Genomic DNA, 16,173 nt, shown 5'->3' with positions numbered 1-16,173 from the left:
CGGAGCCATTAGGCACATACCAAAGAAGTGGACAGGAGAGGACTTTATGAAATGGCTTTGAAACAAATCACATGGGTATAATCGAGTCTGTGGCTGGGCAAGGTCATCCCTGGCTCTGTCTTTGTGAATATCTGTTGCTACTTGAGATACCGTTGTTACCCTTGTTACACACACACACACACACACACACACACACACATGCATGCACACACACGCACACACACACAGGGGCACATGCATGCACGTGGACACAGTCTTCATTCTGTGTTCCCCTCTTCCCTGGCTCCTGCTAAATATGGGTGCCAAACACTTTTACCTAGTCCCTCTCTCGGAGTAACTTCCAGCAACTGGAATACTTCAAATGAATAATTGAGGGTTCAGAAGAAACATTTGTCCACATCTAAGAAGCTATCCACCACTTGTGCACACTCATCTTAGGTCAGCCATTCTTTGATCCTGGATCAGACGGATCAAGCTCTCATAAAAAGCAATTTTGTTCAGTGTAGGGATTCCAATTCTAAAATGATTACCCACCCCCACCTTCTGCCTCCTTCCTGTCAGGAAGATACCCACAGCCAAGCCAACTTGGAGAATTAGGGCTATGAAGACCGGAGGGGTAAGGAATATTTAAAGGTGGTTGATTTGAATTAGGAGACTGGATGAGCAATTGCATAGCAGTGCTGAGATATGCTGAAACAGTAAAAGGAGAATTCTTTAAACAGCAACAAGAGGTAAAACAGGATTGCAGAACAGAAAAATCTGAACAAACAGCTTGGAAACCAAAGGGGTGGGGTGAGATCTGGAAAGTCAGAAACCAAAGGCTCCAAGGGACCTGATTACTGAGGAGGGAGGTTCATGGGGGTGATGAAGTATTCATAGGACAGCAATCTCAGGACAAGAAGAAACAGGAAGAGAAAGATACCGATGCAACCCCTATCTTAAAAAACGAAACTTAGCAAATTGTTTACTCTTGCAAGTGATGTCTGCATAGGACTCCTTCTGATGACAGTCTCCTCTCCAGAAGACCTGTAGGGGACAAGCCTTGCCAAATGAAGAACGTGGTAAGGAATGAAATGCCAAAGGATATTTTTAAACTGTGGAAAGCAGGTGTGGCCAGGCTGGATGGTGGGGATGGGGATAGTGATGGTGGTGGATCAGGGCCTGGAGAAACAGCTTATTATAATCAAGCAGGTCAGAAAAGTTCCCGTCAAGGTTCTAATTGTACCTAGGAAGGCTAAAAAAAAAAAATATTAAATGTAGTAAATATAAAAAACAGCCTCTGCCTGACCAAAAGTGCTGTTTTACACAATTGGCATTATTGCCACTCAGAATTCGTCATTTGTCTTGATTAAGATCAGCAGGAAGAGGCACAGGACCGGAATGCACCTACCCACGCCCCAGGACTCAAAATCTGGAGGGTGAGCTATGATCCATTTTCGTGCTGTGAGAGAGAGAGGTGTGTGAAGCAAAGGCAGGTGTGGGTGAGATTTCGGGGGACAGGTTTGAGGTGGAAGGGCTCAGATGTCCTTGAGCCCTTCCTGTCACTTTGCTGTGTTCTGGGGCCCACTCGGCCACAAGTGTGCGGGATAGTCGGTAGCTCTGAAGACCACTGGCATATAGACAGTTCACGTCCTTGTGTTTGTGAGGAAGACCCCTCTGAGGAGCAAGGGTCTGGAGAGAATGTGTGTTCCTGTTTCCCAGCAGCCGCATGGGGAGGGCCCTGGGGCCAGGGCCACCTTCTCCTGCAACCATGCCCACTTGTTGATAGAGGCCTGTTTCCTGGGAGTAGGGAGTAGAAGCCCGAGTCTGCCTGCCCTGCCATCTGACCCCAGGCTTAGTGCCTTCCCTTCACACCTATATAAGCTTGCTGGAGTTGCCATAACCAAGTATCACAGATGGAGTTCTTAAGCAACAAATTTATTTTCTCATGGTCTTGGAGGCTAGAAGTCCAAGATCAAGATCTTGTCAGGGTTGGTTTCTTCTGAGGCCTCTCTCTGGCTTGTAGGTGGTCATCGTCTTGTGTCATCACATGGTCTTCTCTCTGTGAGTGTGTGTATGCACACATTTCCTCTTCTCCTAAAGACACCAGTTGTATTGGATTGGGGCCCATCATATGACCTCATTTTAATTTGATTACCTCTTTAAAGACCTTAACTCCAAGTACAGTCTCACTCTGGGGTACTGGGGGTTAGAGCTTCAATATAGGAATTTAGGGGGATATACAGTTCAGCCCATAAAAACCCTTGGATATTGAAAGGACCTGGCATGGATCCAAAGGGCAAGTTCCTGTGACATTCAGAGGGAGGAGTAGGATGGACAGGACCTGGCCGCTTCTTCGCTTCTGACGCAAGGAGGACCTGACCTGTCACCTCCAAGGAACCTGCCCACACCTCCACAAATCTGACACCGGGTGACACATTTCCTAGGAATGCTGGTGGTCTAAGAAAATGGCTTAAGGCACCCAGCAGAACTTTAATCCCCCCACAAAGAATGAGCCCTGCTAGGCTAATTATAAATCTGTCTTCTTTATTTATTGCTGCAAGTTCCTTCAGGCAGTGGTTTCCAAGGCTGGCTGCTCATCAGAATCACCTGGGGAGTTTAAAAACAAAAATGAAAAAACAAAAATAGAGTCTGCTCCCATCCCAGAGCTCTAGAATCAGAATCTCAGCGCTGGGTAATTGACATTTTTCTAAAGAATCTCCTTAGAACAAGTGTAGTAAAATGTTAATGGTAGGATCCAGGTTGGGTATTTACTGTCAAATCCTTCCAACTTTGTTGTATGTTTGATGTTTTTCATAATAAAATGTCAGGAAAATAAAAGGATACTTGGGTGATCCTGATATGCAACTAGCTTGGAAGACTTAAGAGAAAGCTAATTTACAAATATGTTAACATTGTCCTCTCTCATGGTACTTGTCACTGTCACACTGCATTATTGCTGTTGATTCATCGGTAAAAGTTTTGTGAGCTCTTCATGCAGAGTCTTCTGTTAGATGCTGGGAACTGGGGAATGAAAAAATCATCTTCCTTAAAAGCACCATGAACTATTTCATACCCTTCAGATGGGCAACATTCTTTTTTTTTTTTTTTTTTTTTAGATTGCCAAAATTCTTAGCAAGTATGAACAAGACTGAAATAGTGGGGACTTTCGGACACCACTGGGTGGAGTACAGGCTGGAAAATTATTTTTGCCTTGTGATTTGGCATTGTCTAGCAAGATGAATCCCACTCCTAGATATATTTCTAAGAGAAAGATGATGCCTGGGAGGGGCAGTTGAGAACATCAGCATTTGTAATGGCATAAAATGGACATGATGAAAACGTCCATTAAAGTAGCAAAGAGGGGATCCCTGGGTGGCGCAGTGGTTTGGCGCCTGCCTTTGGCCCAGGGCGCGATCCTGGAGACCAGGGATCGAATCCCACGTCGGGCTCCCGGTGCATGGAGCCTGCTTCTCCCTCTGCCTGTGTCTCTGCCTCTCTCTTCTGTGACTATCATAAATAAACTAAAAAAAAAATTTAAAAAAATAAAAATAAAAAAAATAAAGTAGCAAAGAGAACCTGAAGAATTCACATGGTGGAATTCTACCAAGAGGTGAAAATAAGTGAGCCCTAGCTAGCTACCTTCTAGCAACAGGATGAATCTTACAAACATTATCTTGGGTGAAATAGCTGGGTCAGAGGCAAATCTCATAAAAGTGCACACATAAATTCCATTTACACAAGGGTCAAAACCAGGTGGTACTTAGAAAAGCCAGAGCATGACAAACCCACTCAGGGAAGCAGTTATTTCTAGGGCTTCAGGAAGCAATGAATTATTGAATTTTGAAACTTCAAAAATAATTCATTTTGGGGTGCCTGGCTGACTCCGTCAGTAGAGCATGCAACTTTTGATCTCGGGGTTGTGAGTTCAAGCCCCATGTGGGGTGTGGAGCCTATGGAAAAAAATTGTAAAGAAAAAAATTCATTTTATCCTTGTTCTTGAAAATGTAGATCTGCTTCATTATAAAAACATTTTTTTAAAAAGACACCATCATATTCCTGGACAAACTCATGGTCTAGCAGGGTATGAAGAACAAATGACAAGTGTGTGAGCAGGGTGGGAATGGGGCGGGGAAGAGCACAGGGAGTGTGAGCCTGAGCCTGGCCCCTGAAAGGGCAGAGTGTGGTGAGGAGGGATGCTGAGGAAAGGAAGAGGGGCTGCTGATCAGAGCAAAGGAGAGAGGGAGAAGGGAAGACCCAGAGGTTCCCCAGGGCAAATCCTGTCCTTGGAAGCCTCTGCTTCCCCACCCCAGCATGGCCAACCTCTGAGCTACCACCTTCATTCTTTCCCTAGGCACAGACTAGAAACCCAGGTAATGTTTTGCAAGGCAATGAAGCTGTACAAGCTGAAAGTCAGGGGAATGTGTAAATTTTTTTGAAAAGATCTTTTTTATTTATTCATGAGAGACACACAGAGAGAGAGAGAGAGGCAGAGACACAGGCAGAGGGAGAAGCAGGCTCCATGCAGGGAGCCCAATTCGGGACTTGATCCTGGGACTCTAGGATTACCAAGGCAGACGCTCAACCACCGAGCCACCCCGGTGTCCCCAGATGAAACCTTTTCAAGTGTTTGATTGAGAAACTTGAGCTGCCTTCCAGGAGCACCATTTTTTTTTTTTTAATGTCAGCTTTTATGCCTAAGATGATTGAGGAAAAGTCTCAGAGTAAAATGTGAATAATAATCTGTTCAAGATGTTTCAATGATGGTCTCTTAAAATTCTTTCTAGGTACCATGATTTAAAACTTTGTATGGGGACACCTGGGTGGCTCAACGGTTGAGCATCTGCCTTTGGCTCAGGGCGTGATCCCGGCGTCCTGGGATCAAGTCCCACATTGGGCTCCTTGCGGGGGGCCTGCTTCTCCCACTGCCTATGTCTCTGCCTCTCTCTTTGTGTCTCTCATGAATAAACAAATAAAACCTTAAAAAAAAAACTTTGTATGAGCAGGTGATAGAAATTTAAAAACATTTTTTAAGCATGTGAAATGTACACTTGTTAAAATGGAATTCAGGGGCAGCCCTGGTGGCTCAGCGGTTTAGCGCCGCCTTCCGCTTGGGGTGTGATCCTGGAGACCCGGGATTGAGTCCCACGTTGGGCTCCCTGCATGGAGCCTGCTTCTCCTTCTGCCTCTCTCTCTCTCTCTCTCTGTGTGTGTGTGTGTGTGTGTGTGTGTTTGTGTCTCATGAATAAATAAAATCTTTAAAAAATAAATAAAATGGAATTCAAAAGCACAGTAAGATATCTCCCTCACACATGGAAGGATGGCTATTATCAAGAGGGCAAAACATAACAAGTGCTGAGGAGGATGTGGAGAAAATGGAACCCTCATGCACTGTTGGTAGGATTGTAAACTGGTGCATCCACTGTGGAAAACAGTATGGGGCTTCCTCAAGAAATTAAAGATAGAAATACCATACCAGTGATTCTAATTCTAGGTATATCCAAAGGAAATGAAATCACTATCTTGAAGAGATATCTGTGCTACTCTCATGTTCATTAGCATCATTCACAATAACCAAAGTATGGAAACACCTAAATGTCTGTTAATGGATAAATGGATCAAGAAAATGTGGTGTAGGGATCCCTGGGTGGCGCAGCGGTTTGGCGCCTGCCTTTGGCCCGGGGCGTGATCCTGGAGACCCGGGATCAAATCCCACGTCAGGCTCCCGGTGCATGGAGCCTGCTTCTCCCTCTGCCTGTGTCTCTGCCTCTCTCTCTCTCTGTGTGTGACTATCATAAATAAATTAAAAAAAAAAAGAAAATGTGGTGTATATATAAACAACGGAGTATTATTCAGCTTTTTTTTTAAGATTTTATTTATTTATTCATGAGAGACACACACAGAGAGAGGCAGAGACACAGGCAGAGGGAGAAGCAGGCTCCATACAGGACGCCCAATTCGGGACTTGATCCCGGGACTCTAGAATCACACTCTGAGCCAAAGGCAGGCACTCAACGGCTGAGCCACCCAGGAGTCCCTTCAGCTTTTAAAAAGAAGAAAATCTTGCCATTTGGGATAACATGGCTGGAACTTGAGGCCACTATACTAAATAAAATAGCCAGAAAGAAAAGAAAGATAAAAACTGCATAGTAGCATTTATATGTCGAATCTTTTTTTTTTTTTTTTTTTTAATTATTTATTTATGATAGTCATACAGAGAGAGATAGAGGCAGAGACATAGGCAGAGGGAGAAGCAGGCTCCATGCACCGGGAGCCCGACGTGGGATTCGATCCCGGGTCTCCAGGATCGCGCCCTGGGCCAAAGGCAGGCTCCAAACCGCTGCGCCACCCAGGGATCCCTATATGTCGAATCTAAAAAAAAAATAATAATAACTAAAAGTGGGACTCCTAGAAACAGTAGAATGGTGGTTACCAGGGGCTGGTAGGTAGGAATACTAGGGAGAGGCCAGTAAAAAGGATACAAACTTCCAATTAAAAGATGAATAGGTCTGAGGATCTAACGTTGAACATAGTGACTATAGCATATAACACTAGATTGTGTAACTGGAATTTGCTAAAAGAGTGGAGTTTATATGTTCTCTCTCACACACAGAAGGTAAATGTGTGAGACGATGGATGTTAATTAGCCTGATGAGGGTTATCTTCACAACGTGTTCATACATCAAATCATCGCATTGTACATCTTAAACTTCTTACAATTTTGTCAATAAAGTTGAAAGAAACACAAAATTTACATCTGTTGAAATCATATTCAAAGAATCTAACACGTTCCTTGTTGGACAGACTTCCTTTTCCTGCTTTGAAGAATATCATACTGAACTATCATATGATAATGTAAATGAATTTCTAGTTTTCTATGTATGTTTTTTTCCTAGGGCTGTCCTAACAAAATACCACACAGAAGATGGCTTAAGATAACAGAAATTTATTCTCTCACACTTCTGGAAACTAGAAGTTCAAAATTAAGATGTTGGCAGGGTTGTTTCCTTCCACGAGGTCTGAGAGAGAATGTGTTCCAGGCCCTTCTCCCAGCTTCTATCGATGGCTGACAACCGGCCATTCCATGGCTTATAGATGCACCCTTCTGACCTCTGCCACCATCTTCATAGGCATTCTCCCTGTGTGTCTCTGTGTCTGGTATCTTCCTATAAGGGTACCAGTCCTTGGACTAGGGGTCCACCCTGTTCCAGTATGACCTCTTCTGAGCTAACAACATCTGCAATGACCCTATTTCCAAATAAGATCACCACGTTCTGAAGTATTGGGAGTTAAGACTTCAACCTCTCTTCCCTGAGGGACACAATTCAACCCATAACATGGAACGTTGTCAAAGCAAGCATCTTAAAATGACAGTGGAGCTCTAATTGGCAGAGTATGGTTAGAGCCAACTCTGACACCATGGAAATAGTGCACCAGTGCAAAAATAAGAGACCCATGCAATATACCTGAAGACAGATGCGGGATTCCTGGAATCTGTTTTCTGTCTCACACCCTCAAAACCAACCAGCTACAAGTGAAACCTGGTCTGCTCCACGGAACTCATGGAGCCTTGTTCAAGGGGTACACCACAGCTGGTCACCCCCAAGGCTATGCACGCCGCACTGTCATGATGGAGCAGCAAGTGCTGGAGATGACTGGGGACCCCAGTGGTCTAACCCTACTTTTCTCCACTCCAGGAATTCCAGCTAAGGCTGCTTTCTGGCTAGAGAGACTGTCCTGGGCTCCAGCCTCCTTGGCCAACAGGCTGTCCAGAGCACTGACAGATTAGATTGTTCCCATGAAACACCTCTGACAGCTCTTCATGATGCACTCATGTATGTTGTTTCTCCTGCCTCCGCCTGTGTTCTGCTTCTACTTCTCTGACTGTTCCCTGCCTCCCCTCCACTGCCCCAGCTTCCTTTGCTGATTCCTGCTCTTCCATCTACTTCCCAAGTGTTAACACTCCACAGGGGGCAGTGCTGACCTCAGTTCCTTTTGCAGGCTTTCTCTTTTACCCCTGTAGATTGGGCAGTGAGCCCACTGCCACCCCAGTCTCCCTCTCAGCCATTTACCCTGAACTTCAGACTACATCTAACTCCCTGCTGGACATGGATGCTTCCCAGATGCCTAGAGTTGAACGTGTTCCTGCCTACCTCCTCCGGCTGAATTCTTTGTCAACAAACCTGCTTTTCTGACTCAGTTAATGGATCTTCCATTAACAAGTTATCCAGCCAGAAATTACCTTTGATGATTCCCTTTCCATTACCCAAAGGAGTTTATCAGGCATCATGTCCACATTCCTTGGTGTGGTTTATATGGTCCCTGATGAATTGGTTGGTCGCCTTCCTCTCCAGCTGTAGCTCCACACCTTACCACACTTCCTGAGCCAAATGGAATTATGTGTGGTTTTCTGTTTTGTTTTGTTTTTTTTTTTTTTTTCACTTTCTTGGGCCTATGCTCTTGCTCTTCCCTCTATCTATTTCCTATACCTTCTACCTTTACATACACTCTTTGAGGCACAACTCGAATATCCCTTCTTCTGTGTGCACAGAGATGGCATCAATTCTGCATAAGGGGCTCTCTGCTCCTCCCCGTTCGACAGACAGCCGCATCTTCTGGTGCAGTGCCAGCCGCATCCCCGAGACACGATGGTGAAGGTCGGAGTGAACGGATTTGGCCGTATTGGGCGCCTGGTCACCAGGGCTGCTTTTAACTCTGGCGAAGTGGATATTGTCGCCATCAGTGACCCCTTCATTGATCTCAACTACATAGTGTACATGTTCCAGTATGATTCTACCCACGGCAAATTCCACGGCACAGTCAAGGCTGAGAATGGGAAACTTGTCATCAACGGGAAGTCCATCTTCATCTTCCAAGAGCGAGATCCCGCCAGCATCAAATGGGGTGATGCTGGTGTTGAGTATGTTGTGGAGTCCACTGGGGTCTTCACCACCATGGAGAAGGCTGGGGCTCACTTGAAGGGCGGGGCCAAGAGGGTCATCATCTCTGCTCCTTCTGCTGATGCCCCCATGTTTGTGATGGGCGTGAACCACGAGAAGTATGACAACTCCCTCAAGATTGTCAGCAATGCCTCCTGCACCACCAACTGCTTGGCTCCTCTAGCCAAAGTCATCCATGACCACTTCAGCATCGTGGAGGGCCTCATGACCACTGTCCGTGCCATCACTGCCACCCAGAAGACCGTGGACGGCCCCTCTGGGAAGCTGTGGCGTGACGGCCGAGGGGCTGCCCAGAACATCATCCCTGCTTCCACTGGCGCCGCCAAGGCTGTGGGCAAGGTCATCCCTGAGCTGAACGGGAAGCTCACTGGCATGGCCTTCCGTGTCCCCACCCCTAATGTGTTAGTTGTGGATCTGACCTGCCGCCTGGAGAAAGCTGCCAAATATGACGACATCAAGAAGGTAGTGAAGCAGGCATCGGAGGGCCTCCTCAAGGGCATCCTGGGCTACACTGAGGACCAGGTTGTCTCCTGTGACTTCAACAGTGACACCCACTCTTCCATCTTCGAGGCCGGGGCTGGCATTGCCCTCAATGACCACTTTGTCAAGCTCATTTCCTGGTATGACAATGAATTTGGCTACAGCAACCGGGTGGTGGACCTCATGGTCCACATGGCCTCCAAGGAGTAAGAGCCTCCTGGACCACCAGCCCCAGCAAGAACAAGAGGAAGAGAGAGGCCCTCAGCTGCTGGGGAGTCCCTGCCCCAACTTAATCCCCCAACACACTGAGAATCTCCTGACCTCCAATTTACATCCTAGACCCCGAGGAAGGGGAGGGGCTTGGGGAGCCCTACCTTGTCGTGTACCATCAATAAAGTATACTGTACCCAGCCAAAAAAAAAAAAAAAAAATCTGCATAAGGGGTCAGGAAAAAGTTTACAAGTAAGTTTTTAATGTTTAAATGATTTAATGTTTTAAATGTCTCAAGTGTTATTGGTCATTTAAATTATTAGTCATTAGTATATCTATCAGACATTTTGATATTAAAGTCTAGAGAAGTGGTCCTCAAAGTAGAGTGTCTGGGTCTACAGCATCAGCCTCCCCTGGACAGACCTACTGAGTCAGAAGCTCTGGAGGTGGGGCCCAGCAATTTGTGTTTTAGCAAATCCTCCAAGTGATTCTGATGCCTGCTAAGATTTTAGGGCCATTAGTCTAGATCTGGCCTGAAGGGAAAAGGAAGAGGCCTGGTGAACTTGGTCTCTGTAGGTAGCTAAATGGGGCTTCCCTTAACCACAACCTAAACTTCTCTCCTGTCCCTTCCTCAGTTTCAGCCACTCATCTGACTGACTCACCCCAATATTCCAAGATTGGTTGCTTATCTAGTGAAAAAGACTATAAAATGCTCCCCAGATGGGACAGAAATTGTCTCAGTATCAGAAAGATGGTTTATGGACCAGACTCTTCATCTCTTTTTCTTTTTCCATCTCACTGCTAGAACTTTCCTGGTTTCAAATGACTGGCCTTCTACTTGATCAGTTGCTTTCCTGACTTCTCATTCAAACTGGCCAGCACCATATGGCTACTTCCCAGAACGTAAAACAGCATGTCACCCAAACTGCCCAGGTTTCCCACCTCCAGACTAGCCATGTGTGTCTGATCCTCTCTCATCCTACTTCCCTTCCTGTAAAGGACCTAGAGACAGATTGTCTGGACAGAGCCTGGCTTCGTGCTTATGTTCTAACTTGCTTTTTGAGCTTTGTCTTGCTTCTAATCATAAGGAAAGTCAAATAATTTAGTAAAAAGGAGTCAAGAACACAAGAATAGATTCCAGGAGGTATGAGAGTTTAATATCTGACAGAGGGGATAATTGACTTCAGTGGGAAAGATTTAACATGAAACATGATGGTGTTGACCCAAGTAGCTACCTCCTGGACCAAAATATACTTGTATCCCTATCTCAAACATTTGCAAAAATGGGCTCTAGGGGCACCTGGGTGGCTCAGTTGCTTAAGCATCTGCCTTTGGCTTAGGTTGTGATCTCAGGGTCATGTGATCTCCGCCATCTCCCTCTTCTGCTCCCCCTACTTGTGCTCTCTCTCTTTCTGTCAAATAAATAAATAAATAAAATCTTTAAAAAAATGGGTTCTAGACAATGTGTTTACATGCAAAAAGTAAAACAATAAAAATAATGCATTTAGGAGACATAAAACATGACTTAGGGATTTAAGAAACCTTTTTAGCAGAAGTAGGAAATTCAGTCTGTAAGAAAAAAGAAAGATACATTTAAACCAAAAAAACCCACTTTTGAATGGTAAAAAATATAATAAATTAAGTAACCAGAGAAATACAAGTTTAATGTAGAGGAAACACTGGGAAGCGGTAGACAGTGTGGTTAAGTGCAGAGTCCTGTCCAGCAGAGCTGGCACTACTTAGCTCCAGCAGACACATCACGGTCGTCCAAGGATGTGGGCAGGTGGCATCCAGATATTCTAGTCCTTCAATTCCTTGATGATTTAGGACATTTGTAATCTCTACCGGAGTTGTTTATTGGTACCCCAAACTCAAAATGTCAAAAGGGAAACCATCAAGCTCTTGCCAAAATAGCCTTCCTCTCCCTCCCCTCCCCCACCCAGGAGGCATCAACACCAGTCCACTCCTGGCATTATGTGTGCACACATCTTTTTATTCTTTTCCCTCAGCCAGCTTACTCCCTACCCTTGTTGGAGCAGTCATGCAGCTGTCACTGTCCCACCTCCTCTCCTACTGTCCTTTTGCTCACACTCACTCTTTTCCCTCCCAGGCGTCTCTGGTCCAGGCCATCAGGATTTCTCTCATGGACTATTATAATAGTCTTCAAGCTGGTTCCCAGGCATGATGACAGAGTCCCCTTCCTAAGACTCAGTTCTTTTCAACCAAGCCCTAAGCTAGAAACTTTCAGTAGGTCCCCAGCACTTACTGAATGAGGGGAGAATGCCAGCACTGTCCCATCAATGTCCTGCTTTCTCACCTGTGCTCATGCACAGAGGCCAATACTCACTGCCTGGGTCTTGTACCACAGCCTATAAGTTAAAACAAGACTCTAGGACTTTCTGGGGCTTTCTCACCTTCCTCTGTGTAAAGGACCAGGGGGCTGGAGTAAACAATGTAATAGTGGCTTCTCTCCAGATTTTTAAGCATTGGAAATGTATGCAAATCTCACTTTCTGGTTTCTGAGTTGCTACAAAATGTTTCTCCATAGGAAGGAAATTTCCTGTATTATCATGAGAAACCTTGTAACAATTCTGCAAATAATTTTTTAAAAGATCTTATTCATTTATTTGAGAGAGAGAGCGAGCGAGAGAGAGAGAGCACAGAGGGAAAGGGAGAAACAGACTCCTCACTGAGCAGGGAGCCTGATGTGGGGCTCAACCCCAGGACCCTGAGATCAAGACCTGAGCTGAAGGCAGCTATGGCGACCACTAGGCGTCCCTTGCAAACAATTTTAAAAACAACTAGGCTCAAATATATTTAAACTCTTTTTGAAAATCATTTTTTAAATTGTGGTAAATGCACATAAGATAAAAATAGCTGGTGTGTCTGGGGGACTCAGTCCACTAAGCATCTGCCTTCAGCTCAGGTCGTGGTACGAAGGTCCTGGGATCAAGCCCCTTGTCAGGCTCCCTGCTCATCCGGGAGCTAGCTTCTCTCTCTCCCTCTGCCAGTCCCCTCAGCTCATTCTCTCTCTCCCTCTTTCTCAAATAAATAAAATCTTAAAAAAATATAAAATTTGCCACTTCAGCCATTTTTTAAGTATTGGTTCAGTGGCATGAAGTACAGTCCCCCTGATGTGCAACCATCACGTCATCCATCCCCACAGGTCTTTTCATCTTACAAAACAGAAACTCCGTGCCTGTGACACACTAACTCCTCAAAATTCCCCTCTCCCCCAGCTCCCCAGAAACCACCGTTCTACTTCTTGTCTCTGTGAATTTGGCTATTCTAGGTACTCATGGAAGTGGAATCATACAGTATGTATTCTTTCGTGACTGGCCTATTTCACTGAATATAATAGCCTCAAGGTTTATCCATGTTGTAGCCTGTGCTGATTTCATTCTTTTTCAAGGCTGAATGGTATTCCCCTCTCTGGATTTCCCACATTTTCTTTATCCTTGCATCCTTTGATGGACACTTGGGTACTTCTAAATTTTGGCTGCTGCTCCTCACACTTTGATGAGCATGGATGTGCAAGTAGATACCTCTCTGTAGGTACTCAGAGGTACTCTGTGTTCACCAGGGTGATTTTGGTTAGGCCAGTGTTTGCTGGTGCCAGCTCCTCTATAATAAAGCTAATTTTAGAAGACAGATTCTGATCCAATCTGCATATTTGAAGGAGTCTGTCTACTTCAAATGCTTTGATGACATTATGACTAGGGTTAGCCTTTACAATGGATAGCTAGTCAAACCATTAGAACACTTCTGCTGACTCACCCAGTAATGACTTGGGTAAAAATTTTATGCCATTTTGTGAATGTGAGAATTCCAGAAATTACACAGATTAGAAAGACTAAGTGAGGTGGCATGGAGTTGGGGTTCACTTTAAGAAAAAATTAAGATGTTGATAAAACAGTATTGGGGTGGGTGGATTGTGGGAAGCAAAATACTGTTTCCTCAAAGATGTCCACGTCGTAATCCTGTGAACTTGTGAGTATGTTACGTCACCTGGAAAAAAGAAACTTTGCCAATGTAATTTAAGTTAAGGCCTTGAGATGGGGAGATTATCTTGGATTTTTTTTGGGTGAGTGGGTCTAAACTAGAGTCTTTTTTTTTTTCTAAGATTTTATTTATTTATTCATGAGAGACACAGGCAGAGGGAGAAACAGGCTCCCTGAAGGGAGCCCGATGTGGGACTCGATACACCCTGAGCCGAATGCAGACGCTTAACCGCTGAGCCACCCAGGCATCCCTAAACTAGAGTCTTAAAAGTAGAAGAGGGGGATAGGAGAAGAAGTCGAGTGCCATTTGAGAGGGACCACACCTATCATTGCTGGCTTCAATGAGGGAAGGGGCCATTCATAAACCAAGAATTACAGGCAGACTCTAGGAGCTGGAAAAGGCAAGTAAACAGGTTTTCCCTGCTGCTTCTTCTTCTTCTTCTTCTCTTCTTCTTCTTTTAAGATTTTATTTATTTATTCATGAGAGACAGAGAGAGAGAGAGAGAGGCAGAGACAGGGGCAGAGGGAGAAGCAGACTCCATGCTGGGAGCCCGACGTGGGACTCGATCCAGGGTCTCCAGGATCATGCCCTGGGCTAAAGGCAGCGCTAAACCGCTGAGCCACCCGGGCTGCCCTCCCTGAGTCTTCAGGAAGAAACACAGTCCTCGGACACCTGGATTTCAGCCCAGGGAGACTTCTAACCTACAGAACAATAAGATCATATGTGTGTGTTGTTTTAAGCTACTAAGTTTGTAGCTGAAAAATTTAAGAGCCAAATCTGATAGCCTGAGAGTGACTGCCAATGGTCTGATGTTGAAGAGGATTCTGAGCCAGTTCAGGTCAAACAGGACAGTGACGTGACTGACCAGAAGTGTCTGCTGTGGATGAGGTGACAGCACACGAACATAGACTTTGTGTTTGCCACTGATGTTCTGGCCTCACCATTCACCCTCTCTTTCAATCTTTTATTTCCTTTTTTTGCTTTCAACAGAGCCCCCTTTGAGAAGCACAAGCAAAGCTCTATCTGGTCAGATACAAACGTTAGGAACCATTCCAAAGGTAGCTTCCAGAGACATTCAGTGATGGTTGGCAGGTCACTACGTTGACCTCAAAAGTGGGTGCTGTAAGGCACTGGCACACCACTCACACTCGGCAGTGTGCTCTTTCGGTTTCCAGCTGCTAGAATCTGCATCTCTGTGTGTGATATTGCATTGGGGTGTCGTTGGGCTTTGCCTCCCCAGTTCCTTGCACAAGAGCTTCTAGAACACTTGGAATTTCCTGAGCGATAGTGGTGAGAGGAATGTCTTATAATAAGCCCCTTTCAATCACACCTGAGTTCATGCTAATGAGGTGACTTTTCGTGGGCCTGTGGAGAGCTTTAGCATGGCAGCTGGTGGCCAGAGGAACCAACCATGTGATTAGATGGGTGGCGGTTTTAGACCATCCCGCTTCCCCATCTTCACTTGTATCAGTAGTGTTTTACCATCTCCAGGGAGGGGAGAGGGGCGGGGATTGAGCTCAATCACCAATGGTCAATGATTTAATCAACCATGTCTATATGATGGAACCTCCACAAAACCCCTAAGTGTTGGAGTTTTGGGAGCTTCTTGGCTGGTGAACAAATCCATGAGTCAACTTCATGGGAATAGAAACTCCTGCACTTAAGATCCTTGTGGACTTTTCCCGATGTACCTCTTCACCTGGCTGTTCAATTGTATCCTTTATAATAAACTGGAAATAGTAAGTAAAGCAGCTTTCTGAATCCTGAGAGCCATTATAATAAATTGTCACACTTGAGGAGAGGGCTGTAGAAACCCCACACAGAGGTGTGGGTAACTTGGGGACCCACCACTTGTGGTTGGCTTCTGAAGAGGGGGACAGTCCTACAGGACTGAACTGTTAACCTGTGGAGTCTGTGCTAACTCTGGGTAGTTAGTGTCAGAATTGAATTAACTTGTGGGACACCCAGTTGGTGTCCATAGAAAATTAGAGAACTGCTTGGTGGGGAAACACCACACATTTGGTGTCAGAAGTGTGAGTAGAAACAGATCATAGTACTGTGCCTGAAGATTCTTCTCCCTCCCAAGAGCCAAATCCACACTGCCTCACAGAATCCAGAAACCCCCCTCCCCCCATCATCCCCACTCATGGAGCAGCTCAAAGCTGAGTATAACTGTTGTAGATGGACTCCCAGAGGTTGGTGCATCAGTACCCAACTCCCTCAGTTTGGGTTTGATAATTCTGAGGCTTGTGTTTTGTGCCCAGTTTCCCTGCAGCATTAAGCTTCATTCTCCCTAACCTACCCACTGCCCATCTCAAAGCCTTAACTTAGTTACATTGGCATGTTTTTTCCAGGTGATGTAACACATCCACAAAGTTCACAGAATTAGGATGTGGATATCCTTGGAGAGCCAGTATTTTGCCTCCCACAACCCACCCTCCTCAATAGTAGGTTATCAATGTCTTAATTTTTCCTAAAATGAATTCTAGTTCCATGCCACTTATTCTTTCCAATCTGTGTAATTTTTGGAAGTCTAATATTT

The 16,173-nt window shown here is 45.2% G+C and overlaps 1 protein-coding gene across 1 annotated transcript; it reads left to right on the top strand.

Annotated features, from left to right (window-relative positions):
- The first annotated feature begins 8,560 nt into the window (after positions 1-8,560).
- LOC129499655 (glyceraldehyde-3-phosphate dehydrogenase-like) lies at positions 8,561-9,843 on the top strand. The gene has a single exon (XM_055309462.1). The coding sequence runs from the start codon at positions 8,628-8,630 to the stop codon at positions 9,627-9,629; it is 1,002 nt and encodes a 333-aa protein (XP_055165437.1). The 5' UTR covers positions 8,561-8,627; the 3' UTR covers positions 9,630-9,843.
- The last annotated feature ends 6,330 nt before the right edge of the window (positions 9,844-16,173 follow it).

This window comes from Nyctereutes procyonoides, unplaced genomic scaffold (genome assembly GCF_905146905.1).
Source record: "Nyctereutes procyonoides isolate TBG_1078 unplaced genomic scaffold, NYPRO_anot_genome, whole genome shotgun sequence".
Taxonomy (NCBI): domain Eukaryota; kingdom Metazoa; phylum Chordata; class Mammalia; order Carnivora; family Canidae; genus Nyctereutes; species Nyctereutes procyonoides.
This window is presented reverse-complemented; position numbering and strand designations above follow the sequence as displayed.